Source organism: Meles meles, chromosome X, assembly GCF_922984935.1.
Source record: "Meles meles chromosome X, mMelMel3.1 paternal haplotype, whole genome shotgun sequence".
Taxonomy (NCBI): domain Eukaryota; kingdom Metazoa; phylum Chordata; class Mammalia; order Carnivora; family Mustelidae; genus Meles; species Meles meles.
In genome coordinates, this window is record NC_060087.1 from 131,535,619 (window position 1) to 131,561,078 (window position 25,460).

Below are 25,460 nucleotides of genomic sequence, written 5' to 3' on the forward strand. Positions count from 1 at the left end.
GGTGAACCTGGCCTGAGAGGGAGGGGTCGGCCCATCTAAGGCCACCCTGCCAGTCCCTGGTGGAGCTGGGCAGAGGCCATCCCATGTCTGGTGCTCAGAAGGGGCCAGGTTCGGTGGTGACCTCAGAGAAGACCCACTTTTATTTTTATATTTTTAAAGATTTTATTTACCCATCTAAGAGACAGAGAGTGAGCAAAGGAGGGAGGGAGAGAGAGAGAGAGAGAGAGTACAAGCTGGAGGAGGGGCAGAGGCAGAGGGAGAAGCAGGCTTCTTACTGAGCGGAGAGGCCAATGTGGGGCTCGACCCCAGGACCCCAGCATCATGACCTGAGCCGAAGGCAGTCACTCAACAGACTGAGCCATCCAGGCACGCCCAGGAGGTCCACTTTTAGTTCTGACGTTCTCACAGGCTCTGATTCTTTGACCGTGGTGGGGTACAGGCAGACAAAGCTCCCTGGGACCCAGGAGGAGGGAAAGGCGTAAACCAGGAAGTCACAAAACCTCGTCACGTCAAGCTACGTTCAGAGGCCTGCGCCTCCCAGGGCGCCTTGAAGCTGCTGTGCTCATGCTGGCCGCCCCGGCTCCGCATCCTCTTGGGTCGTTCCTGGCAATTCTGCTGGGCCACACGAGGAGTCGCCAGCCTGCTTTCCACTGGGGCTGCAGCTCCACAGTTGAACTTTAGAATATTTCCATCACCCCCCAAAAGAACCCCTGTTCGCACGAGCAGTCACTCCCCGCTGTCCACCCCAACCCCCGCCTCCGGCAACCCCCCCTCCGTTTTCTGTCTCCGCGGACTTGCCTATTCTGGACATTTCCTCTCCGCGGAATCATCCAGTGTGGGGGCTTCGGGGTCCTACTCCGCAGGCCGCTCCTGGCGCCGCGGCCGGAACTCCGTCCCTGGCTACGGTGCACGGCGGCCTGCTGCACGGCCAGGCCACGCTCTGTTCATTCGTTCATTTTTCGCCTGTTTCTATATTTTGGCTTCCGGTGAGCGGTGCTGCTCGGAGTGTCCCCGTACACGTCCGCGACATATGTCTTCACTTCTCTTCAGCAGGTATCTAGGAGTGTAAGTGCTGGGGACATGTTCCCTGGGCTTTCCAGCTACCCCTGGGCAGTGAGCCCAGCTTTCCAGGCTGCCAGTGGGGCCTGGCAAGACTGTGGTCAGGACTCCTTCCTTCGATGCCACACGGAGCTCCTAGCCTGGCCCCAGGCACGCGGCAGACGCTGACCCATGCTCGGAGCTATTCTCCCTCTGGGTGGCCACCCCGGGGCCCCCCGGAGCTCCAGCCGCCAGGGACGCAGCCAAGGCATTCCATCCGCCACCTGGAGCCCCGGCCACGCCACCAGGAGCCGTAGCCTGGGGTGCTGCCGAGTCACGGCACTGAGAGTGGGGAGGTGACGTCATGTGCCCAGGTCTTGCTTTCCTGAGTTTCAGGCCAACCCAAAGGAGGTGACAGAGGCCGCTGAATTTCAGGACTGTGTAAAGAGGAGCTGGCGGGAACCCGTGAGACAAGATGTGCTCCCCTGTAGACGGGGACAAGGGCTGCAGACTTGGGCGATCAGCATGAAACTGGAGCGCGGCCAGGCCCAAGGCCTGCAGCCAGACATCAGGGGGCGAAGAGGACCCGGGAGGCGGCCGGTCGCAACAGTCTGTTGACGGGTTTGCTTTGAAGGAGGTGTGGTCGGGAGTGGTCCAAGGAAAGGTCATGAACTCAGGGGACAGAGACTTGAGCAGGTGGAATGTGAATGCGTGTGGGCCCCTTCAGGGGCTCCGGAAAGGCTGCTGGGAGGGCTCCCCCATGAGCCCCTGCCACCCCGCGAGCCCTCTGTTGGCGTAGCTCCTGGGGAGCGCGGGTCGCAAGGGGCAGCAGGCAGTGGAAAGCAAGATGCGCAGTGCGGCCTCTCTGCACCTCACACCAGTCCCCCTTCCTCGGGAAAGCTTGCACCCGCTTGAGTCCGCGAGATGGCCTGACCCGCAGGGAGGCCCCCTTCCCGGCCTGGGCACGGCAAAGCCTCCCGGCCCCGCACCTCCCACGGCTCTGCAGCAAACCAGGCAGGGAAGGCAGGTCTAGGCTCTGGGCTGCTTCCCTACCGCATGCCCCAATCTGGAGGTCTTGAAGCCTGGGTCCAGCTGACCTAAGAGCGAGTGCCACACGGTAGGGAGGAAAGGGAATGTGAACATGGGTGAGGGCCCACGGCAGCTCCCACAGCCACCTGCGCAAGCTGGGGGCTCCGAGTTGGGTTCCCAGAAAATCCTTCTGAGCCGCCCTTGCAGGCTCATCTTAGGAGCCAGGAGGCAAGGGGTGGGGGAGGAGGAGGTCTAAGGCCCAATTAAGAGATCAGGGGGGGAAGGGTTTGGGAGCTTTTAAGGTGAGGAAGCCTGGGCTGATCCCACGGGCCGGTATAAAGCGCCATGACCCCCAGGCAGCGCCAGGGCTGGCAGGCACTGAGGACGGGGCTTTCTGGAGTCATGACCCAGCGGTGGGGCCCCCAAAGGCTTGCAGGTGGGCATCCGCAGCCCGGCTATGAGGACAGCACCCAGGCGAGCATCTTCACCTACACCAACAGCAACGCCACCAGAGGTGAGCGAGCAGGTGCTGTGAAGGCCGGGTCACACTGGCTAGGGCAGCCTTCCAGGGACACTGGGCCTTAGTGCCCGCACAGGGGGCCGCTGGCCGCCCAGCCCGGTTGCGAGACTTCTCTTCCGCGCATCGTCCTCAGCCGAGGTGGTCTTCTCGCTTAATCTCTATGATGACGTGAAATCGGGGGGGGGGGGGGCATTCTCATTGTAAAAGGACACCATAATGTGGAACCGGCATTTTCAAACCACACAGACTTCCCAGACCTTTGGAAAATCCCTGTCCCAGGGACATTCACTACCTAGTTCCTTGTGGTCCCAGGCTCACTGCATTCGGTGCTGGTGCGTCTATCTGGATGCCCTTCCCTGAGCTTCCTGGGGAGGAAGCCGGGTCTGCCTCATTTTTGCATCTCCCGAAGGCAAAAGGAGGCAAACAGTGGGAGCGGGAGGCTGGGCGGCTGCCCCGGAGGAGGGTGAGTGACTTCTCCACACTCAGGGTTGGAAGGGACAGCGGTAGTCGTCTCCAACCAGGGACAGCGGTAGTCGTCTCCAACCAGGGACAGCGGTAGTCATCTTCTCCAACCGTGCGCCCGGCGCCCGCAGACTTTGGCTGCGCATTCTTGGGGGGAGGCTCGCGTGGCTCCCAGAGCAGCTCTTCCTCTGCAGGGGCGGCGCGAGTTATGCCCTGGGAGCGGGCCAGTCCAAAAGCTTTGCATGCAAGCCCTGGAAAGAGCTGAGGACACCGGCGGCCCCTAGCCCCTGCCCCCCTTCCCCAGTCGCTCCTCCAAACCAAAGACCATCTGTTCCTTCGGGAATGTCTCACGTGCCGTGGTGTCCAGAAGCCACACCAGCTCCTTGATAGCCAGGGCTCCCGGGCCGAACTGACTGAGACCCCGAAGTTTGCGCTGACCTGAGAGTCCGCATCCCGTCATGGCCTCGGTGGAGACGCGGCCGTGCTCTCCCGGAGGAGAGGGCTTCACTGAGGCCTGAGGTTCCGTTTTGTCCTCCCCCCAAACTCAAGTACTGACTGAAGCGGAGGCCAGTGTGTAACGCCCCCCTCCCCGATTTCCAGAAGCAGACCTGAGATATCACACTATTTCCTCTGCGAACCGCTTGAGAAACGTACCCGCCGCGTCATTGTCACACCCGGAAGGTAACGTTGCCTTGGGATCATCCAGTCTCCTAGTCGGTATTGAAAGAACAATCACACATTTTGTTCTCCCTCTGCTTGAACCACCATGCTCAGATTGATCGCTCTCTTCTCATCCTCTTTGAATTTCGAGGCTCCCCCTCTGCCTCCTTGTAACTGATTTGTCGACGGAAAGGGGTCGCTCGTCCCTGGGCTCGTCCCCTTCAGACTTCGCCGGCGGTTTCCCACGGGTGGCGTCCCCCACCTCGTCTGTCATTACGTTTGTGCAAACCGGTAGTTGCTCGGAAGACCGGCTTGGCGGCCGTTGGATCCAGCTCTCCCTTAGGACGGCGTCCCTTTTCCTGGGGCGTTGGCGGCTGCTGCCGTTCTGGTTCCTTGACCCCACGCGCATCCATAGCTAGCGCACTTTGACAGAGGAACGATGCCCTCATCGACTCTTGGGTTCCCCAAGGGCACAGTGTGTATAGGAAAGGCGAGAGAAATGCCCCTTCTTTCTTTTTATTGCCCCGATTCCAAAGTGATGACTTGGTTTCCCAGCAGAGCCAGCTGGGGTTGACCTCTGTGTCTCCTTTCCTCCCACTAGGAATCCTGTTCTCAAGGGCTTTGCCTGGAAGAATTAGAATATCATTTAATTACTCGTTTGCTTGATCTCAAAGACACTCACAACGGTCTCAGAATAAGGACACCAACACTACCATCAACGATGTGATCACCCAAAACTTTGGACAGGTCTTTTTATCTAGTGTCTTTCCAAGTCCTTTAGAATAATCCCTTCCTATGTGATTATGCCTCTGAGTGGATATACATTTAGTTTCGTTTGTTTTATTTTGGATTTTCCGGGATTACTTTTTAAAAATTAAACGTTGTTTTTATTTTTATTTTTTTAAGGATTTTATTTATTTATTTGACACAGAGAGAGAGATCACAAGCAGGCAGAGAGGCAGGCAGAGAGAGGGGGGAAGCAGCCTCCCTGCCGAGCAGAGAGCCCGATGCGGGGCTCGATCCCAGGACTCCGGGATCATGATCTGAGCTGAAGGCAGAGGCTTTAATCCACTGAGCCACCTGGGCACCCTAAAATTTAATGTTGTTTTAAAATTATGTAATAAAATACTTACAAGATTCCACATTAAAATCTAGAGAACAAGGTCTATTCAAGGAAATCTTGCTTCTTTATCTGCCCCCACACCTAACTCCCTCCCTGCAGAATTTTCTTCAGAACCTCTTCTCCTGTGAGTTCACTGTGATACCCATTTCTGTACGAAATTCCTCCTGTAGACGACCCTCCTCTGTGACTTCCCACCTTCGGGACCCTCCTCTCCCCTCCCCCACTGCACACTGCCCTGTCCCCTCTTGTCCCTGCCCTGCCCAATTTGGACTCCACGGGCTGTCTGGGAAGGACGCTCTGGCGGCCTCATCTTGAAATTATCCCCAAGCCAGAGTGTTCCAAACACCTCCCAGTTCCAGCTGCTGTTCTCAAACTGACCCACTGTAGTTTCCGGGGACAGTCTGTTGGCAATTTGGGGGGGATGGTCTCTGTTCCCCATTGTTTCCCTCTGCTTCCTTCTGCACAGAGACTGGTACACGCAGGCCTTCGGTACTCAGGGGTCTGGTCCCAGGGAGCCGTGGGTGCCGTGGGGTCCACTTGTGCTGGCGGGGGGAGCGAGATCTACCACATTGCTTGTAGCCAGGGGATCCCAGAAAGCCTTACTTTTTATTTTCTTCTTTTTACTAACATACAATGGATTGTTTGGTTCAGGGGTGCAGGTCTGGGATTCATCAGTCTTACACAATTCGTGGTGCTAAAACTGGTTTGAGTTGGGCTTTTGAAACACACCACAGAGGCGTCCTGGTAAACTTGGGCTCCGCGTGGATGCTTTCCCAGGCGCTGCACGGCCTTGTTGGATGGTGGTGGGCACCGGCTTATAACCCCTTCCCCTATTCTGCCAAAAATGATGGTGGTGAGAAAGGTCCTTCCCAGACAGAGAGGCGCAGAACTACTGTGTTGTAGTAAAGGGGAGTTAGCCCTCCTTTGCGATCTGTGTGCATTTCCTAGGTCCTCCATGACCAAGCCCCCCACAGCGAGTGGCTCCAACGAGCGAAATCCCTTCCCTCACAGACCGGGGGCCCGCAGTCCGAGATCCAGGTGTGGGCAGGCGTGGCTCCTCCTGGCGGCTCTGAGGGACCGTCGGCTCCGGACTCTCCTCCAGTTTCTGGTGGTCACTGGCCATCAGTGGCGTTCCTGGGCTTGGGGAAGCCTCCAGTCGAGCTCTGTCCCCCTCCTCACGTGGCCTCCCGCCGTGTGCCCGTCTCTGCGTCCAAATGACCCCCTCGTAGAGGGACCCGGTCCTGTGGGCTCAGGGCCCCACCCTAACGACCTCATGTAACTCGATTGCCTCTGGGTAGACCCTGTGTCCAGATAAGGTCACACTCGCACGTGCTGGCCGTCGGGACTCCGACATGTCTTTTCGGGGGGGATACAATCCGACTCACAGCTCATTCATTCATTCTCCGAACACCGATTGTGTGCTGGTCCCGCGTGTGAGATGGACAACGGGACGCGTGCGTGGGTAGCTCCGATACCAGCTAGAAGGTCACAGAGGAGTGCGGAGACGGTGGTCCCGAGGGGCCGAGCTGCCGCTCCGCTTCCGGAGGACAAGCGTCGCTCCGACAAGGCAGGGAGGGCCGGGGAGGGCACAGCCGTGCGGCTGGTAGTGCTGAGCCCCAGCTCCTGTCCCCACTCTGCGCCTCCTGCCTTGCAGGCCCCTTCGAAGGCCCCAATTACCACATCGCTCCCAGGTGGGTGTACCACCTCACCAGCGCCTGGATGATCTTCGTGGTCTTTGCGTCTGTTTTCACGAACGGGCTTGTGCTGGCAGCCACCATGAGGTTCAAGAAGTTGCGTCACCCCCTGAACTGGATCCTGGTGAACTTGGCAGTCGCTGACCTAGCGGAGACCATCATCGCCAGCACCATCAGCGTCGTGAACCAGATCTATGGCTACTTCGTGCTGGGCCACCCTCTGTGTGTCCTGGAGGGCTACACTGTCTCCTTGTGTGGTAAGCCAGGCTCGGGGCAGACGCAGACGGCGCGTGTAAAGGACACGCTCATGCAGCAACCCCCGAGGTGTGCCCAGGGTACATATTTGAAGGGAGACGGACCTGCAGGGCGAACCGAGCTTGGATCGTTATGGGGCGGGCCGGTTGCCGTCCAGCAAGCAGGCATCCCGAGTGCCCACCCTGAGACGGGCCTGTTTGTGCAGCTGGCGTGGGAGGAGACGCCTACAGCACCAGACAGTCCCAGAATCGTGCGGGAGGGAAGGGCTCTGGTCACGGCAAACACAACTTGTGCTCAGGTCAGGGACATGTGCCCTTCAGCTCACCTGTGCCAGCTTTCTCCAGGGAAGGAAGCACGTCCCACTCGAGCTCTTGGAATATTGAAACTAGATCCCAGATCCCCTTCCCCACCCCCATCGCTAACACCTCTGTGGGCCTTGGCTCTGCTTGGCTCTGCTCGGGTCGACATCGGCAAAGAAGAAGCCACGTGCCGGGCGCGAGAGTATAGGGACCCCGCCCCGAGGTCGTTCCAAGTCCTGGCAAGAGGGGTCCCTGTCCCAGATGTGACCACATGGCACATCAGTTCTCTCAGGAGCTGGACGAGACAATGGGGGACCTGAATCTTAAGTCCACCAGACAAGCAGGGAGCTGGGACGGGACAGCCGAGGAAGGAGAGCTGGGGGCCGCCGGCACTTGACAGAAGGAGGGGTGCGGAGGCTACAGCGGGAGCTGGACCTGCACACGTGGGGCTCCACGGGGGGCTGCCATAAGGCCAGGTGTCTTTCTCTGGGGCCCACAAGGAACAGGAGGACAGGCAGGCCCGCTGAGGCTGAGATGCCCTCCGGGAGCTCTTGGGCCAGGCCCCCATGGAAGAACGGAGGGCTGAGGGTTGCAGCTTGGTGCCCATCCAAGAAAACAGAGCGCCTAAGGGCCACGGGGCTTGGCGCACGCAGCCTGAGTCTCCAGGCCCCCGCCTGTCACACCAGCTCTTCCATATGAGAAGCTGCCCAGAACCATCTGGTCATCATTCCTGGGTCCTTGGTTCCCATATCCATCTTGGGCTTGCCTAATTGCTACGTAAACTGATCTCCAGTTCGCATTCCGAGGAGGTGGAGATTAGAAGAGAAAACAAAGACACAAGGACGGCAAGGGCCTGAGGAAGGAGGGGGGTCCCTGGCCCCAGATTTGAATTCTTCGAGCAGTGAATGCCACTGAATTAGGTTACCGCGCCGCGCCTCCATTTTCCCATCTGTAAAATGGGGGCAGGCCTTGGGGGCGAGGTGAAGCTCACTGTGCAGGGGCGCACGCTGTCCCCCCAACCCCTCTCATTACGGACGACGGCCCATCACTCTCCCAAAGGTACAGATGGGGCTGCCCGGGGAGGGCAAAGCAGAGAAGACCCATCCCCATTTCCAAGTGCTCAGTGCACCTTCATCTCCACTTGGGCCTGTCTCTGGTTCTGTCAGGATTCCCCACTCGCTTCTGTCTCTGCTTGAGGTCTGTTTTCGAGTCACAGAGGTGCCGAGGAGCCTGTGGACCCTCCCCGGGAGAATGTTCACCAAGGTGCACGACAAGATGTACAGGATTACAAAGGAATCCAGTGATACTGAAATATAATGATCAAAGTATTAAATATTGATTAGTGGCATAGTCCTTCATTAAAACTATTAGCGAATGTATTATTTAGAAGTATGATTGACACCGTTCTTTATTAAAGTACCACATAACTGGATCTGGCTGGACAGCCCCTGAAATTGCCAAGTGGAAAGGAATGTGGTGATATTGGGAAATGTTTCCGCTTCTGGAATGTGACCAAGTCCCAGGCATTGCTGATGCCGCTGTGCTAATAACGGAAGGAAATGCCCAGTGTCCACTAGAGGTTACCACAAACAAAGCCGTCTTTCTTCCTGCCCCAGTTCGTGGAGCCCTGAATGCTGCCCACAGACCTCCAGCGTATAAGCAGGACAGGAAGACACCGTCTCCACCTGCCAGGTGGCGGGCAGTGGGGGGAGATCTGGGAGCCCAAACCAGTGTGCAGAGCGGCAGAAGGGGCACGGGTCGCTGGATGCGTCGTGTTTCCTTGCCCTCGGCTGGGACAACAGCACCTCAGTGCAGTCACGTGGGTGTGTGTGTGGCCATCGGGAGGGGCATCAGCGTCGGAAGAAGGGCTGGTGGCCAACGGGAAGAGAGCTAGGAAGCCGGGGGGGGGGGGGGGGCGGTACTGGTCCGAGAGGAAAGAATGGGGAAAGGGGGTGTCAGAGGAATTGACCAAGACACCCACTGCCCCCTGGACCCGAATACACTTTGGGGGAGAATTCAGCGTTGCAGGTAGGTGTCAGCTGGTCTGGATGGAAGGAGGGACTTTGGAGGCTCAAAGCCCTCATCTGCCTTCTGTCCCCTGCAGGGATCACGGGTCTCTGGTCCCTGGCCATCATTTCCTGGGAGAGGTGGATGGTAGTCTGCAAGCCCTTTGGCAACGTGAGGTTTGATGCCAAACTAGCCATCGCAGGCATTGCCTTTTCCTGGATCTGGGCTGCTGTGTGGACCGCCCCACCCATCTTTGGCTGGAGCAGGTGAGGCACTGGGAAGGCAGCTCGTTCAGGGCACAGGGTGAAGGACGGTGGGGGAGGGGCAGACTCCCGATTCCCTCTGGGACCTTGGGGCAAATTGCTTCCTGTTTCTGGGCCTCTGTGACCCCATGAGTAAAGCGAGGATGGACCCAACTCTCCCTGGGACCCCTCTGAGGGTGCAGTGTCTACAGATGTATAAATCTGTCTGCCTGTGGTCTCAGGGGCTCTGGAAAGGTCTGTTTCCCCCAAGCGTGAAACACTCGTGGGAGCACACAGAGAAAGGCAATGAGTTCGAGCCCTGGGAGGAGCTGCAAGTGAAAGCAGGGCCCCTTAAACCACTCTGCCCCAGGCCCCTTTCTCGAACATTCCGAGGGGCCTCCCTTTCAGAGGCTGCTTGGGTTGTCTGTACAGCTGGGTCTGTAGGTCATTGGTGTCTTGGCCGGGCCGCTTCTTTGGGCACTCAGATGTTATGAGTACTTTACCACAATAAAAAAAGGAAGGAGCTATGAGACCTAGACCCGGACAAAGGTTTACCAAAATGCTACCCACGGGTTTCCTTTGGGGGCGATGAAGGTGCTGGAGAACTAGGCAGAGGCGGTGATTGCCCAACACTGTGAATGTACCGAACAGCACTGAACTGCTCGTCTCAAAAACGGTTCATTCCTGTCATGTGAATTTCCCCATAATTTTCAAAACCAAACAATCCTGGGGTGCCTGCCTGGCTCAGTCTGTTGAGCAGCCGATTCTTGGTTTTGGCTCAGGTCGTGGTCTCAGGCTCCCGGGATGGAACCCCGTGTTCGCCCTGCTATGAGCAGGGAGCTGCTTTGAGGATTCGGTCTCCCTCTCCCCCTGCCCCTCCCCCCTCTCTAAAATAAATGGATGGAGCTTCAAAAAAACAAAACCCAGCAATCTTGCCACCCAGGTCGGTGGCGCGCCTGGCCTGAGGGGGTCCCAGGCCACCCTGCCTGCATCAGGACAGGCTGCCAGCCCTTCTCTGCAGGTACTGGCCCCATGGCCTGAAGACGTCGTGTGGCCCGGACGTGTTCAGTGGCAGCTCGTACCCGGGGGTGCAGTCCTACATGATCGTGCTCATGGTCACGTGCTGTATCATCCCGCTCAGTGTCATCATACTCTGCTACCTCCAAGTGTGGCTGGCCATCCGCGCAGTAAGCCCCCAAACCCTCCGGGCCTCCCCGCACCCACCCCCCTGGCCTGGCAGGATCCCGAGGGCCAGAGAGCTTAGGGCTGGCACCGAGGATCACCCAGTCCTCTCTCCTGCCCTCCAACCAACTGTTCCTTGGGAGCAGCCCCTGCAGCCCGGGCTCCCTTCTGCTTGCCCCTGCGAGATGGGAGGGGACAGCCCCCCTTCACGTGGGGCCCAATAAGGGAGCAGAGCTGCATTTCCTCCCTGACCCAGGATGGTTCCCCTCTGGGGGGGAAGCCGGGCTTTCCCGGGCAGTCCCGTGCAGCCAGCTGTATCCGCAAGCAAAACGAGTATCCATAAGGTCTTTCTAGAGTGAAGGCCACAAGCTCCCTGCCTTCAGCCCGTGACGTGCCCCCCGCCCCGCTTGCCCACCCCCAGCCCCACTAGCAGTTGGGGATCAGAGGCAACCCAGCTGCCTCCCGCAGGAACCCAACCAGGGCTTGAGCCATGTTAGTTCTGGGCTGCGTCCTTGCCCACCGCGGGCAGTGTCCAGCCTCGGGGTCTCCTCGCGCTCAGCCCCTCAGACCTGAGCACTGGAGGGGACACACGGATAAGGGACGGCGTGAGGCTAAGAATGGCCTCCTTGGCTCCTTCCCGAATTCCTTTTGTGTGGCTTAGCCCAGCTAAGCCAAGAGCTCGGAAGGCCCTGGCTTGAGGCCCTCTCCCCCAGGGCCAGCTGTGTTTCCAAGCCTCCCTCAAGGCCGGCCCCGTCCAGCCTAAGCCAGGCTGCGGGCTCCCTCGGCTGAGAGCTGGCCGCTGACCAGCACGGGGGCGGGGCATCGCCTTCTCTCATCACTCCCCATCCCCGCGCTGACTCCTTGAGCCGCTGTCCACCAATAGCCATAGAGTCCCCTGGGGTAGGAGTCCAGAGGGACTCTTCCACTCCTCGGCCCCAGGCATGAATCTCTGTCTCCCCCAGGTGGCAAAGCAGCAAAAAGAATCTGAGTCCACCCAGAAGGCGGAGAAGGAGGTGACGCGCATGGTGGTGATCATGATCTTCGCCTACTGTGTCTGCTGGGGGCCCTACACGTTCTTTGCATGCTTCGCCGCTGCCCATCCTGGCTACGCCTTCCACCCCCTGGTGGCTGCCCTGCCAGCCTACTTTGCCAAAAGTGCCACTATCTACAACCCCATAATCTATGTCTTTATGAACCGGCAGGTAAGTCACACCGTCGGCAGGACAAGCTAGAAATTGACTGCAGAAGAGCCCAGGGAGGGCCCCCACCTGGAATCATGTCCGGGGGACCCTGTTAATGACCTCCAACACAACAACCAGGGGAAGCTCAGCTAAGCCCCCGCTCTGGATTCTTTCAGAGTCTCGACCCAAGGGTGGGCGCCACAGGGCATCTGGTATGCGGCTACCCTTCCCTTCTGTTGGCCTCAGGGCCATCCTGGAGCTCGAACACCCAGGGAATGCCTGAACACGTCTCCGTTTACCCTGCCTGTGCCCGTTTTGCCTTCATAGGCACAACTCTCCTCTTCACTGTCATCTATCTGTCCGGCTTTCAACCCTTCAAGGGGCCCTGCTCGGCTGCACTGACATGTGGCTTCGGTGACTTTATGGGGTAGTTCAGGGGAACATGCTGTGCCTGCCCAAGGCCTCGGCATGCAGCAGCTGTCAGGGGCTGGCACGTGGAGCCTCAGCAGTGAACCGCCCAGGACCCCTAGACCTCACGGTAGGTTATAGGGACCACCGAGGCTCCGCACCTTCCAAGCATGATTTGCCCCATTCTTCCTTGAATCTATCAGACCTACTTCAGTAAGGCACAACTGTGGGTGTGTGACTTGATGGTGACCAGAAAGGTCCATGGGCCAGAGATACCACCCTCGAGGGGGCCTTGCATTACACCAGACCCAACTCCCATTCCTCCCAACTAGCTCTTCTCTGTTCCTCCATTACGTGGTTGGCCCATGGCTCCACGCCCTCTGGCCCGGCCCTGACTCCCTGTAGAGTTCACTGAGCACACACTCTTTGGGTCATGTTCAAGTATTAAGTAGGACCAGTGCTGGAGTTGATTCCCCAGGACTCCATTGCTGGCCCCTCAACACCTTGAGTGTAGTTCTAGCCTGACTCCTGTTTCCTGGCTTTCCCAAGGGTCTCTTGTTAAGTCTGGCTTTTGTTTCTGAAAGCCTAGACCACCTTGACTTGTACTGTGTTTACCTGAGTCTTTCCATCCTCCCCTTCCAGAATTTCCTCTCCTAGGCAAGACTTCTGCGCTTCTGGACCCCTCCAGGCTTTCAAACTTTGCTTTCACCCTTTCCACATTGTCATCTCTTTCTGCTGCATTCAGAGAGAGTTTTCTGTCATGGTGCTCCATGAGCACGGAGAACGTTACTTTTTCTACACTGCTGATCCCCCCGGGACACAGTCTGGCGCAGAGTGGGTACTCAGGAGGCGGATGTCGAAAGAATTCCTCAGCTAAATGAATTCCGCTATTTGGCCCATTTCTTGTGTTATTGATTTCAGTGACTGTGTGTTTTCTTTGATGTTGGAGGGAGCTGGAGGTAGTCAAGACTAAGCCTGGAATGTACAGGAGATGCCTCTGATCTGCATTCTCAAGGCACTGTGGTTAGCTCAGTGATGACACGAGACTTAATCTGAGAAACGAACACATTCCAGATCTCTTTAGGGCCAAGCAGCAAAGATGGAGGCCCTCCTGACGCTGGAAGATTCTCGTGGTTAAAGACATGAGGCCGCGGCTAGACTGTTAGCAGCCTAGTTCTGTGTGTCCTCAGAGATGATGGAATGGAAACGAGATGACAATCACATGCCTTTCACTGAAATGCCTCCGAGTCTTTTCCCAGACATTCTGGAGGCAGGCCATCCTATGCACGGGCCCCTTAGCTGGCATCATCTTTGGTTTCTGTACCAGCTTCCGGAGGCTCCCGTAACAAAGTGCCACAGACTGGGGGGCTTAAACCAGCAGAACTCTTTTCTCACCTAGTTCTGAAGGCTGGAAGTCTGAGGTCAAGGTGCGGGCAAGGTTGGTTCCTTTTGAGGGCTCTGAGGGTGACTCTGGCTTCTGGCGGTGGTGCTCCACCGCTCTGGCAAGGTGCTCCTTGGCCTGTAGACAAGCCACCCTGATCTCTGTCTTCACCTCCACGTGACCTTCTGAGTCTGTGTCTAAATTCCCTTCTTCTAATGACACTAGTCATTGGATTAGGGCCCACTCTACTCTAGCTCGACCTCACGGTAATGTACATCTTAACCACATCTACAAGGACTCTATTTCCAAATAAGGTCCTGTTCACAGGTTCTGGTTAGGACTCGAACATAGCTCTGGGACGTGGGGAGCAGAGTCACAATCTGACCCACGACAGTCACCGTCAGACTCTAAATTAAATGACTCAGATGAACGAACAGGCAGGAGTAGACCATCGCCACGTGTCAGTGACAGCCTCGGGCTCCTCTATTCTCCGTACAGGGTTCTGAATAGTGGAAGAGAGGGTGTTCAGTCACCCAGGTGACCCTCCTTGAATACCCCAAGAATGACTTTCAGCAGAGTACGTGGCCCTTTCTGCTCTGCTGACCAGCACTTTCTGTCCTGCCAGTTTCGGAACTGTGTCCTGCAGCTCTTCGGCAAGAAGGTGGGCGAGAGCTCTGAAGTCTCCAGCGCCTCCAAGACAGAGGCCTCGTCTGTGTCTTCGGTGTCACCTGCATGAGTGTCTCCCAGCCATGACAACAACGAGGTCTGCTCCCACCAGGAAACATAACCCCTGCCCCCACACCAGCACTCTCGCCGCCACCCCCTCCGCCGCCCCTTCTTCTCTATCCCTGTGAAAGGAACGTAGTTTCTCTTTGCCAAAAGCAACAAAGTCGTAGAGGCCACCGCTGCAGCCTGGGGACACCTGAGCCTCTGAGGGTCTGGTCACTGGGTCACAAGAGGGCATGAGGGGACAGAACGGCAGATCCCCAGTTCCCCGATCAGCCTCAAACACTTTAATATTTTCCAAGACTTGTGTCTGCAGATGGTATCGAAGGGTCATGAGGAAGAGAAGGGCAAAGCGGGCTGGTGGTGACGGAATCGGAAAGGGAGAGCTGAGAAGTGGCTGTCCGGGTTGGGCTGGCTGGACGCCCTTGACACCCAGAAGGCGGTACGAGCTAGCAAACCCAGGCTTTAAGTCCCATCTGATAGAGGCTTGGAGTCCTTGGAATACAGTCTCCATCCGGAGGGGACCCAGGCCTGCCAGTCTGCGGCAGGGAGGGCGTGCCGCTTCTGCCAGGCCAGGGCCCCAAGACCGATGAGCGCGAGTGTGGTGCACGTGCGCAGGCGGGAGTTCACCAGTGGCAGGGGGCAGGCGCACACAGTGGAGACGAAGACCAAGAAGACGGTGGCCAGCGTGAGGAGCAGGCTCGCGCATCGGAGCACAAACCTCTGGGGATGGGTCCTGCAGTTCTCCAGCATCTCCACTTGTGTGGCTCGTTGTAGCGCTTCGAGCTTAGATAGGCGGTTCTTGAAAGTCTCCATGACCTCCTGCAGGTGACAAGAACGGCACCCCCACCCCATGAAGTGCGTCACTTACCCGAGTTCCTCAGGGGAGCACAGCAAACGTTGGCGAGCCGAAGACTTAGGGAAGTCAAGAGCCTAGAGCTCTTGCATGCCAAGGGCCCTGTCCTGGCCCCGTAACACCCAGTGTGGCCTAAGACTGCGAAGCTGGCCGTGCCAGAGCTCGCCAAGGACGGGAGTAAGGTGTGCGGGTGCGGGAGAGGGAGCCCAACCGCCACAGGCGAGGGAAGCCCTACCCCGTGCTTGCTAACTCGGGGTCAAAAGCAGGGCCACCCAGAGGGAGCTCTCCGCGCCAGAAGAAGCTGCTGTGACTCACCAGCACCCCCCCCAGGTGGCCCCGAAATACCAAGTATGAGAACAGCAGAGCCCAAAGCCCCAGGCCGGCTCAGCTGGATCCGGGCAGGAGTGCGGGGCGCGCCGCGTGAGCGGAGAGACTAGACTGCATGCTGCCGAGTCGTGACTGGTCCGTCTTTCCTGCAGGGGTATCACCCTTTGCTTCTCTCATCCCGACATCCTTCTCACTGGCCATTTCCTTCAAAGCTCCCCCCTCTTGAGGCTCTCACCCATATCTCCTTGGCTCTCTCATAGGACAGATAGGCCACTTTCTCCTCCGCGCTCGCCAGGGTCTGCTTGAGGCGGTGAATCTCACCCAGGTGTCCTTGCACGTGCTCGCCCACCCGTTCCGCCAGCCGCGCGTGTCTTGGAAGCAAAAGAGAAAGTAATGGTCCCGCGCGCCCGGCCCGCAGGCTGTGTCAAGGCTGCAGCTGGGTTCCGACTGCTCCTTCCTCCTCCGTCCTCCTCCAGGCCGGCCTCAGGACGCCACAAATGCACAGCAGCCGCACACACACTGACACACGGGTCTGTTTCGCAGGCAGTCGCCGTTCTGTAACAGCTCTCCAAAACCAGCCATAGACGAGAAGTGGGAGAATCAAAACTTTGTTAAGTTCCCAGCACCAGGGTTTGGTAAGCAGTAGTGCTTCCAGAAAAGTCTGCAGCTCACAGGGATGGAGCAGTCACAAAAGACCCCAAATTGTATGATTCCATTTACGTGAAATGTCCAGGGGCACCTGGGTGACTCAGTCAGTTAAGCATCAGCCTTTGATTCTGGTCATGATCCCAGCGTCCTGAGATGGAGCCTCAAGTCGGGTTCCCTGCTCCGCAGGGAGTCTGCCTCTCTCTCTCCCTCTGCCCCATCCCTGCTCATGCTTTCTCTCTCTCTAAAGAGATAAATAGACAAATCTTAAAAAAAAGAAATGTCCAGAATAGGCAAATCCATAGAGACAGAAACAGAGGAGTGGTTCCTGGCACTTGGGGGGGTGGGGAGAGGGTGGGGAGCTTTTTGGAGTGATGAGAATGTTCTGGAATGAAAGAGTGGTGATGGTTGCGCAGCTCTGATTGTAAATGGGTGAATTTTATGGGATGGGAATTGGGAATTATATTTCAATAAAGCCGTTATTAAAACAAAAACAGGGACACCTGGTGGCTCAGTCGATTAAGTGTCTGCCCTTGGCTCAGGTCATGATCCCAGGGTCCTGGATTCAAGTCCCACATCGGCTCCCCTCATCGGACTCCTTGCTCAGCAGGGATCCTGCTTCTCCCTCTCCCCCTGCCTGCTGGTCCCCCTGCTTGTGCGCACACTGTCTGACAAATAAATAAATAAGATCTTAAAACAAGACAAAGAACTGTCGCATAACTTAGTAAATTTACTAACGATCATTGAAACATACAGTTAAAATGCTGCACTTTATTGCATGTAACTTATACCTCAGTAAACCTCTGAAAAACCATGAACAAAACGTCACTAACCAGTATGTATTCAACCAGCCACGCATGTAAGGTGTAAAGCACCAATACACACGTGGGAAAGATACGGCCCAATGAGGATAACCAGGTGGGTGGAAGGGGGCTGGGGCTGGGAAGGGAGGCTGTGACAGCTTCAAGAGAGCTCTGTCAAGTTTTACTTCTTAATAAAATCCCATGTGAAGCACATATGGTAGATGCGAAGATTTAAGAGGCCCGCAGGTGGGCACACGGTCTCAATCATGTTATCCTCTACATTTTCCCCGGGTTTGGAATTTTTCATGGTTTAAAAACACTTTGAGGTTCTTCATTTGGGCACCAGGAAGGATGGGCTGGAGGCCAGAGGCCATGTGGCTTTTAGTGTCGTCGTTTAGGGAAGAGCCGAAGAAAGGAAGGCTCGGCCCGTGGGTGTGGAGTGGGAGGTGATATGCTGCCGAAGCAGGCAGGTGCCGGAGAGCCCCGGGGACACAGAAGGGCTGGGGTGTGCTGCCCAGTCCGATCACAGGGCTCTGGCGCGCACAGGGCAGAACGAGGGGTGCTGTCGCACAGTCGGGAAATGTGAGGCAAGGAGGTCAGTTTCGTCCTGCTTCAAGCACTTGACCGACAGCCACACGGAGTCATGGCCCAGGCAGGTAATGAGCTGAACACTCACTTGCTGAAAGCCGGTTTGTCAAGAGCTGGCGCATGACCGGGTTTCAGGAAACAGTCCCTCGGGCTCTGCCCTACTCCTCATGGAGGACAGAGTAGACTGACGACGCCCACGGGGAGGCAGCACGGCGCCCCCTTGAAAGGACATTCTGCATGCCCGTCTCTCCATTTACATGGAGGACTCAGACACGAGAACGTTCAAGGATCTGTGCGTGAACATACTCTTCAGGGTTACGAAGTCACGCATAGATTCCTCATTAACATACTAATATGAACTGACAAATATATTCCTCGATGCGTTCGGGAAGCGATTACTGAAGGAGAAAATGTGGTCATGACGGTGCTCTAGTAGTCTCCCCTGTCTCGGGCCCCCAGCCTGCTGGGCTGCAGCAGCGCTGACGCTCCTCTCTGGCTCTCCAGTAGCCAAGGACCGCTCGCTCTCCCACTCGTACAGCTGCAGAGGCAAATGGGCCACTCTAGAAAATGCCCTTCCAGGGGTGCTTGGGTGGCACAGTCAGTTCAGCATCCAGTTCTTGGCTTCAACTCAGCTCCCGCTCTCAGAGTCATCAGATCAAGCCGCACGAGGCCCCACACCGGGCTCCGTGCTCAGCGCAGAGTCGGCTGCAGTTTCTCTCCCTCTCCCCCTGCCCCTCCCCTCCACGTGTATGCGCGCGCGCGCTCTCTCTCTCTCTCTCTCTAAAATAAGTAAATAAGTCTTTTTTAAAAAGAGAGAAAAAACACTCTTACAAAGACAAAATGACAACCAGCCAACCAAGATGCCCTCCAGTCTTCCCAAACTGTGAAACCTGCCCTCGCCGACACGGAGTGTCCTAAAGCTTATGGCTGTTGAAGAAGAGTATCGTTCTCGATCATTCCCGAAGACTGGTCTTCAGTGCACTGAGCTAGAAGCTAGTGGCTTGCAACTTGAAGAAGTCTGAGATGGAGAAACCGATGTAGGAGGGATCAAGCCTTATGCGCAGGGTCGGGGTAATGCGGCAGGGGCAGAGTCGGTCCTCCGGGGCACACGTGCAGTCGCACGCACGCTTACAGGAGGGAAGCAGAGGGAGCTTCTACACACAGAGGAGAGGCCCAGAGGAAGACGGAACAGAGAGAGATGTGAAGATCGGAGTGATGTGGCCACAAGCTAAGGAGCCTGGCAGCCACCAGAAGCTGACGCAAGAACGTTCGTGGCGGCTTTATTCATCACAGCCCCAGCCTGGGGGGCTCAGTCAGTTGGGCGACTGCCTTCGGCTCGGGTCGTGATCCCGGCCTCCCAGGATCAAGTCCCGCATCGGGCTCCCAGCTCAGCTGGAGGTCTGCTTCTCCCCCTGACTTGCTCCCCTCTCATGCGCTCTCTCTCTTTCTCTCAAATAAATAAATAAAATATTAAAAAAACCCCAGCTCCAACCAGCAGCAGGTGAATGTGTCAACTAACTGTGGTACATCCGTACAAGGGAACAGCGCTAAGCAAGAAAGAGGGAACTACTCCTCCATGCAACTCAGATGAATCTCAAAACTCTCACACCGGGTGCGAGAAAACAGACACAAAGGGGCACACACTGTATGATTCCACTTACACGAAATACCCAGAAAAGCCAAGTGCAGAAAGACAGAGTGCACATTGGTGGTGACCGGGGGTTGGGGCAAAGTGAATGGGGACCGATGGCGTGTCTCTCCGGAGTGATGACAATGTTCGGAACCAAATAGAGGCGGTGCTTGCACAGTACCGTGAATGGACTACATGCCACAGAACTGTCCACTCGAAGATGGACAGACCTGCTTCATTGCTTCCCGTGTATATTAATCCAGGTAGGCTGATGGCTGTGGCCGACAAGCTACTTCACACTCCGGTCACAGCCCAGTGGCAGTGGGGGCAGGTGTTCCAGAAGTAAGCTGGTCGAATTCATGGGGAATCCGGGAGGGGAAGGTGGCCCTGCTGCCCCTCCCTGCTGCTGGATTCTGATTTGCTAAGGGGTGACGAGCTTACAAGAGCAAAACGGTCCTGCGGGCCGAGGCAGGATGGAAACTTGCGGGGGTTTGTGTGACTGCCACTGAGCTCTAGTCTTGCTTTGTATAAATTCGACCTTGGACATGAATGGTATTTTGGCAAAGGGACATTAAGAGTCCCAACATTTAAGATTTGGTTGCCGTGTCCCACAAAAATCACATCCAAAAGAGACCTATAATTCTGATTCGTTATCTTATTTGACAGTGGGTTGCGCCGTAATACTTGTTTAAAGATTTATTTATTATTTGAGAGAGAGAGAGCGTGAGCAGGAGGAGCAGAGGGAGAGGGAGAGAGATTCTCAAGCCGGCTCCTCGCTGATCACCGAGCCCGTCGCGGGGTTCCATCCCACCACCCCAAGATCATGACATGACCAGAAACCAAGAGTCAGATGCTTAACTGATGGTGCCGCCCACCCAAGCGCACCTCCCCATCATATTTTGTAATTGTCCTTTCTGGATTTGTCAAGCAGTGTAAATGCAGGTAACGTTTCCCTGAGAAAACATTAGAGGACTGATTCCCAAGTTTCTTTCCGTGCACCCCCCCCCCACAGAGAGAGGTACTAAGGGACCGCAAGTTCTTACTTTACTGAGAATCTTCGTTCGTAAGTGAATCCCTTCCTCCATGGCCAGGCCGTTGGGAGGGTTAGAGCGAGCGCAAGCAGCCGGTGCCACAGACTGTGGGCATCAGGGGGAGACTGCGGCGCCACTGAGGGCCGGCAGGACCCTCTGAGAGGTCCAAGTAGGCATGGGACGGGTCCTTTGAGAGACCGAGTATGCATTTTTCTCCCTATTTGTGGGACCTAGTCTCGTCTTCGATGAAAATGAAGTCGATCCACCACACAGTGGGGAGAATGCATTCCCCAGAAGACAAACATTTTCAGAATAAATATCCTATATGGGACCTTTGGCCCCAACTCACCTATAAGCACAGGTGAAGGGACCGTGGCTGGTGGGGCACCTGCTTCCTCCTGCTCCGTTCTGGCAGGCGCCGGACCGCTCCCTGACGGGCAGCAGGCATCTGCTGGGCTCCCCACCACCACAACGGGTCAGAGCCCCCAGCCTCTGGGACCACCGAGCGGGAGCCTGAGCAGCAACAGCGTTTGCAGCAGATGAAGCAGGCCCGTGTGCAACAGCGGGCCGGGACGGGCCCTCCCCACTGTGGGGGCGCCCCGCTGCCCAGAGAAACGCTCACCAGCTTCGCCCCCTTCCCCTCCCCTGATCCTCCAAGTTCATCCAAGTTCACCGTCCTCTCTCCCCTTCGCCCTCCTGCACCCAGTCCGGGGGGGGGGGGCGCGCTGTCCCCAGAGCCGGGGCAGCAGAGGGGAGGGTCTCCAGCTCACCTGCATTTCACTTCCCGAAGGGCCACTAGAGATGCCTGCAGGTCCGTCCCACGCTTCTCCTTCAGGCTCTGATAGGACGCCTGGAGGCTGAGGTGGAGCTCCCTGGCGGCCTTCAGGTCTCCCTTCATCTTCTGCAACAGCAAGTCGCGCCGCTGGGTCTCGGAGGGCTTCCCTGGCTGCGAGGCGGGAAAGTGACTCTCCAGGGGCACGTGTCTGACGACGTCCGACAGCTTGGTGGACAGGCCGTCTGCCCGGCCCGGCTTGGGAGGCTCCGAAAACGCGGTCTTCTCGCCGGGCTGCTTGCACTCGTCCAGGCCGCTCTTTGCCTTCGGCGCGGAGCCCCTGGGCCTGCGGCCTTCCTGCAGCTCCCGCAGCTGCTGCTGGCAATGGCGGAGCCTTCGCTCGATCTGGGCGATGGCGGCAGAGGCGCGTTGGTTCACCCTCTCGAAGGCCTGCCGGATGTGGGGGGCCTGGTGCCGGTCGGCTCTGGACACCAGCTTGAGGTAGCCCATGGTGTTCTCATCCCGGCTGGCCTTCTCCACTCTCAGCTGCTCGCAGAGGTAGAGGATGCGGTGCCGGACACTGTCCTGTAAGTGCCGGGCCAGCTCCCCAGCTGGGAGACTGCGATGGCCGCTGGGGCCGTCCTCGGCGGATGGCAGGGGCCGGCTCGAGGGACTGTTGGAGGCACTGTGGGCGGGGACGCTGGAGGGCACTGTGGCACTTGAGCTCTTGCTGTCTTCCGCCTGCGTTGGGAAACGAGAAATCATTAACAGGACTTCTTTGAGCTACAAATAGTAGGACAGGACATGGAATTGCCTCCTGCTAAAAATACGTAGGCGTAAGCACAGATACTCACACGTGCAAGACTTGTGCATTCAAGATGGGCCCAGCACAGACGAGGAGGTCAAGTTCAACTTCCAGGCCCCTCTCCCCTTCTTTTCAGCACCTGACTTTTTTTTTTTCCTCGGATGTCACAACCCTCAGATCAAGAGTCGCACACTCCCCCAACTGAGCCAGCCAGGTGTCCCCAGCCCCCGACTTTTTGCTCTATGAGTGTACCTCACTAGAACCCCCAGAATCTTCCCTGGCTAGAATCTTCCATGGCTAGAATTTTCCCTCCACGTTTGTCCTATCTGTTCTTGGATTTCCTCTCTTCCAGGAAATACCAACTGCACTGGTATAAATCTCATTTTGTAAAGAACTACTCTTGTAAAGTACGGAATAAGCTTGCTCCCATCAACCCATACAGATTCTTATATTGCTACTGCCAGGCAGATAGAAGAGGTAGGCAAGGAGATTTGCATCCTGACAGGTTCATTTCTTCATTCAATCATTCATTCAACACGTGTTTCCCGAGCACCCACAACGTGGTACAGAAGCCAGACACGTTCCTTGCTCATATAGAGCTGATGGTCACCTGTGAAAATGTCTATTGTGATGCCTACGAATGAGTCTCTTGCATGGACAAGTTAATAAACGACTCGGAGGGTCAGTTTTCTCGTCTCTAAAATAAAAATGCTCACAGCAGCACAGCTGGAACACACGGGCCAGGGAACAGTGAATGGTGCTGCGCCAGGAAATGTGGGCGGAGTCGGAACAGGTGGAGGGGCGCCTGGCTGGCCCAGTCAGTGGAACGTGTAACTCTTGATCTTGGGCTTGGGAGTTCAAGCCCCACGTTGGGGGTGGACAATATTTTAAAGTAAAATCTTTTATTTTTCCTCCAATGCTTGTAAACGTTTACTAAAAAATAACTATCTTTGTAAAGATTTTTATTTATTTATTTGAGAGAAAGAAAGCCAGTGAGAGGAGGAGCAGAGGGAGAAGAGGGAGAAGCTCTCCCCACTGAACAGGGAGTCTGATGTGGGGTTCAATCCCAGGACCCTGATATCGTGACCTGAGCTGGAGGCAGACACCCAACCGACTGAGCCACCCAGGCGCCCCAGAAAAATGACTATTAAAAAAAAACACTAGCAGGAAGTGGTATTGTTTTATATTAAAAAATAAAATCTTTTTTAAAAAAAACAGGTGGAGCCTCTGTTCTGTTTCTACTTTTTTAAAAATTTTATTTATTTATTTGACAGAGAGAGAGATCACAAGTAGGCAGAAAGGCAGGCGGGGGCGGGGGACGTAGGATCCCTGCTGAGCAGAGAGCCCAATGTGGGGCTCGAACCCAGGACCCTGAGATCGTGACCTGAGCCAAAGGCAGAGGCTTAACCCACTGAGCCACCCAGGCGCCCCTGTTTCTACTTTTTAACTGTAAGAGCCTTCACAAACATTTTCAATCTGCAAAGGATTTCCTGGTGGTAAATCAGGGGTGATTATATGATAATACATAGCTTGGTTCTGTCTATTTTATTGTATGCAAATCACACGTTGATTAAAAAAAGATCATGCCATTATGCATCTAGTAGACTGGCAAAACTTAGACTAATAATAATAAATGTTGGCAAGGATATGGAACAACAGGACCTCTAAATCACTCCAGGTGGGAGAGTAATTGGTACAAGTACTTTGGAAAAGCACTAGTAAATTGTAACATTGAAGACATGCATACTAAATGGCCCAGAAATTGCATTAATAGGTATAGCCTTGAGAAACAGGTACATTAATGTCTCCAATAACCAACGACTAGAAACAACTCATCGGCCCATCAATAGTGAAATGTGAACGTGAACTGTAAAATGCTCAACAATATACTACTATACAACAATGAAAATGAACTACAGTCTTGGAAACATGAATGAACAAGCATAATGTTGAACAAAAAAAGCTAAACATGGAAAAATCCTTACTCTCTATGGTTTCATTCATATAAAGTTCAAAAGCAGGCAAAACAAAATGATGCTGTTTAGGGACAGTAGACAATAAAATGATAAAGAAAAGTGTGAACATGGATAGCATAAAACTCAGGATAGTGACTCCCACTAAACTGGGAGAAGGGGAATTGATGGGAAGAGACACGTGGAGGCCAAGGTGCTTGACCCGAGTAGTAGATAAGCAAGTTCATCTTACCATTATTTCCTAAAATGTATGTTGATGTTTTCTGTGCTTTTATATACATATGCCAAATCTCACATTTTTAAAAGTTTTTAAGTGGTTGGGACATCTGGGTGGCTCAGTGGGTTAAGCATCTGCCTTCTACTCAGGTCTTGTTCCCAGTGTCTTGAGATTGAGCCCCACATCGGGCTCCCTGCTCAGCGGGAAGCCTGCTTCTCCCTCCCCCATTATCCCTGCTTGTGTGCTCTCTCCATATATATAAAATAAATAAATAAATAAACTAAATTTTAAAAATAATAGTTTTTAATGGTCAACAGATGGATGTATAGTGCATTAGAAATAGCTGAAGAGAGGGCGCCTGGGTGGCTCAGTGGGTTAAGCTGCTGCCTTCGGCTCAGGTCATGATCTCAGGGTCCTGGGATCGAGTCCCGCATCGGGCTCTCTGCTCAGCGGGGAGCCTGCTTCCCTCTCTCTCTCTCTCTCTCTCTGCCTGCCTCTCTGCCAACTTGTGATCTCTCTCTGCCAAATAAATAAATAAAATCTTTAAAAAGAACCTTTAAAGAAATAGCTGAAGAGAGAATTAGGAAAATGCAAAACAGGAACACCTGGGTGCCTCAGTCAGTTAAGCAGCCAATTCTTGATTTTGGGCCCAGTCATGATCTCAGGTTTGAGAGATCAAGCCCTGTGTCAGGCTTTGCATTCAGCATGGAGTCTGCTTGAGGTCCTCTCTCTCCCTCTCCCTGTCCCCCTGTATGCTCTCTCTCTTAAATAAATAAAATCTAAAAAGAGAAAGTATCCAGAATGTAACACAGAGGCACAAAGAAATAGAAAATTTGAAAAACAGAAGACATGGAAGATAGAATGAGAAAGTCTAACAAAATGAGAGAATGGCAAGATTTTAAGAGATAATCAGGGGCGCCTGGGTGGCTCAGCGGGTTAAGCTTCTGCCTTCAGCTCAGGTCATGATCTCAGGGTCCTGGGATCGAACCCCACATCAGGCTCTCTGCTCAGCAGCAAGCCTGCTTCCCCCTCTCTCTCGGCCTGCCTCTCTGCCTATTTGCCATCTCTGTCTGTCAGATAAATAAACAAAATCTTGAAAAAACAAAGAGAGATAATCACAAAGAACATTCCAGGACTGATGAAAAACACAACTCCACAAATTCAAGAAGCCAAATAAATCCCAAACAGGAAAACAGAAGTAAACCCACACCTAGACACACAACTTTAAAAACAGCCAGATTTAAAAAACTGATTACCTTTAAAACCATCACCTTCAGACTGAAAGCTGACTTCTTAGCGGCATCAGTGAAATCCAGAAAAGAGTTGAGTAATATCTTCAATATGCTGAGAGAATAGCTGTCAGAGAGAAAAAAAATAGGTCATATTCAAATAATCAGAAGTCAATGTCTTCAGACTTTTCAGCAAAGCACTGAGGAACAAGAAAACAAGTAATGCCTCCAAATTTGTGCGGGGGGGGTGATTTTCCAACCTGGAATTCTACACCCAAACTGCCTATTGTGAAACTAGACTCAAGACATGAAAGAACTGAAATCCTTTACTTCACCTGATTCTTTCTCTGGAAGCTACTAGAGAAGGAGCACCACCA

The 25,460-nt window shown here is 55.0% G+C and overlaps 2 protein-coding genes across 2 annotated transcripts; one reads left to right on the forward strand and one right to left on the reverse strand.

Moving 5' to 3' along the window:
- Positions 1-2,469: 2,469 nt before the first annotated feature.
- LOC123935028 (long-wave-sensitive opsin 1) lies at positions 2,470-14,217 on the forward strand. The gene is made up of 6 exons (XM_045995425.1): positions 2,470-2,581; positions 6,487-6,783; positions 9,185-9,353; positions 10,351-10,516; positions 11,474-11,713; positions 14,107-14,217. The coding sequence occupies exons 1-6, from the start codon at positions 2,470-2,472 to the stop codon at positions 14,215-14,217; spliced, it is 1,095 nt and encodes a 364-aa protein (XP_045851381.1).
- Positions 14,218-14,672: 455 nt separating this feature from the next.
- Positions 14,673-25,122, reverse strand: TEX28 (testis expressed 28). Its single transcript, XM_045994382.1, has 4 exons — positions 25,111-25,122; positions 20,858-21,600; positions 15,626-15,761; positions 14,673-15,029 (listed from the first exon to the last, which is right to left on the reverse strand). The coding sequence occupies exons 1-4, from the start codon at positions 25,120-25,122 to the stop codon at positions 14,673-14,675; spliced, it is 1,248 nt and encodes a 415-aa protein (XP_045850338.1).
- Positions 25,123-25,460: the final 338 nt, after the last annotated feature.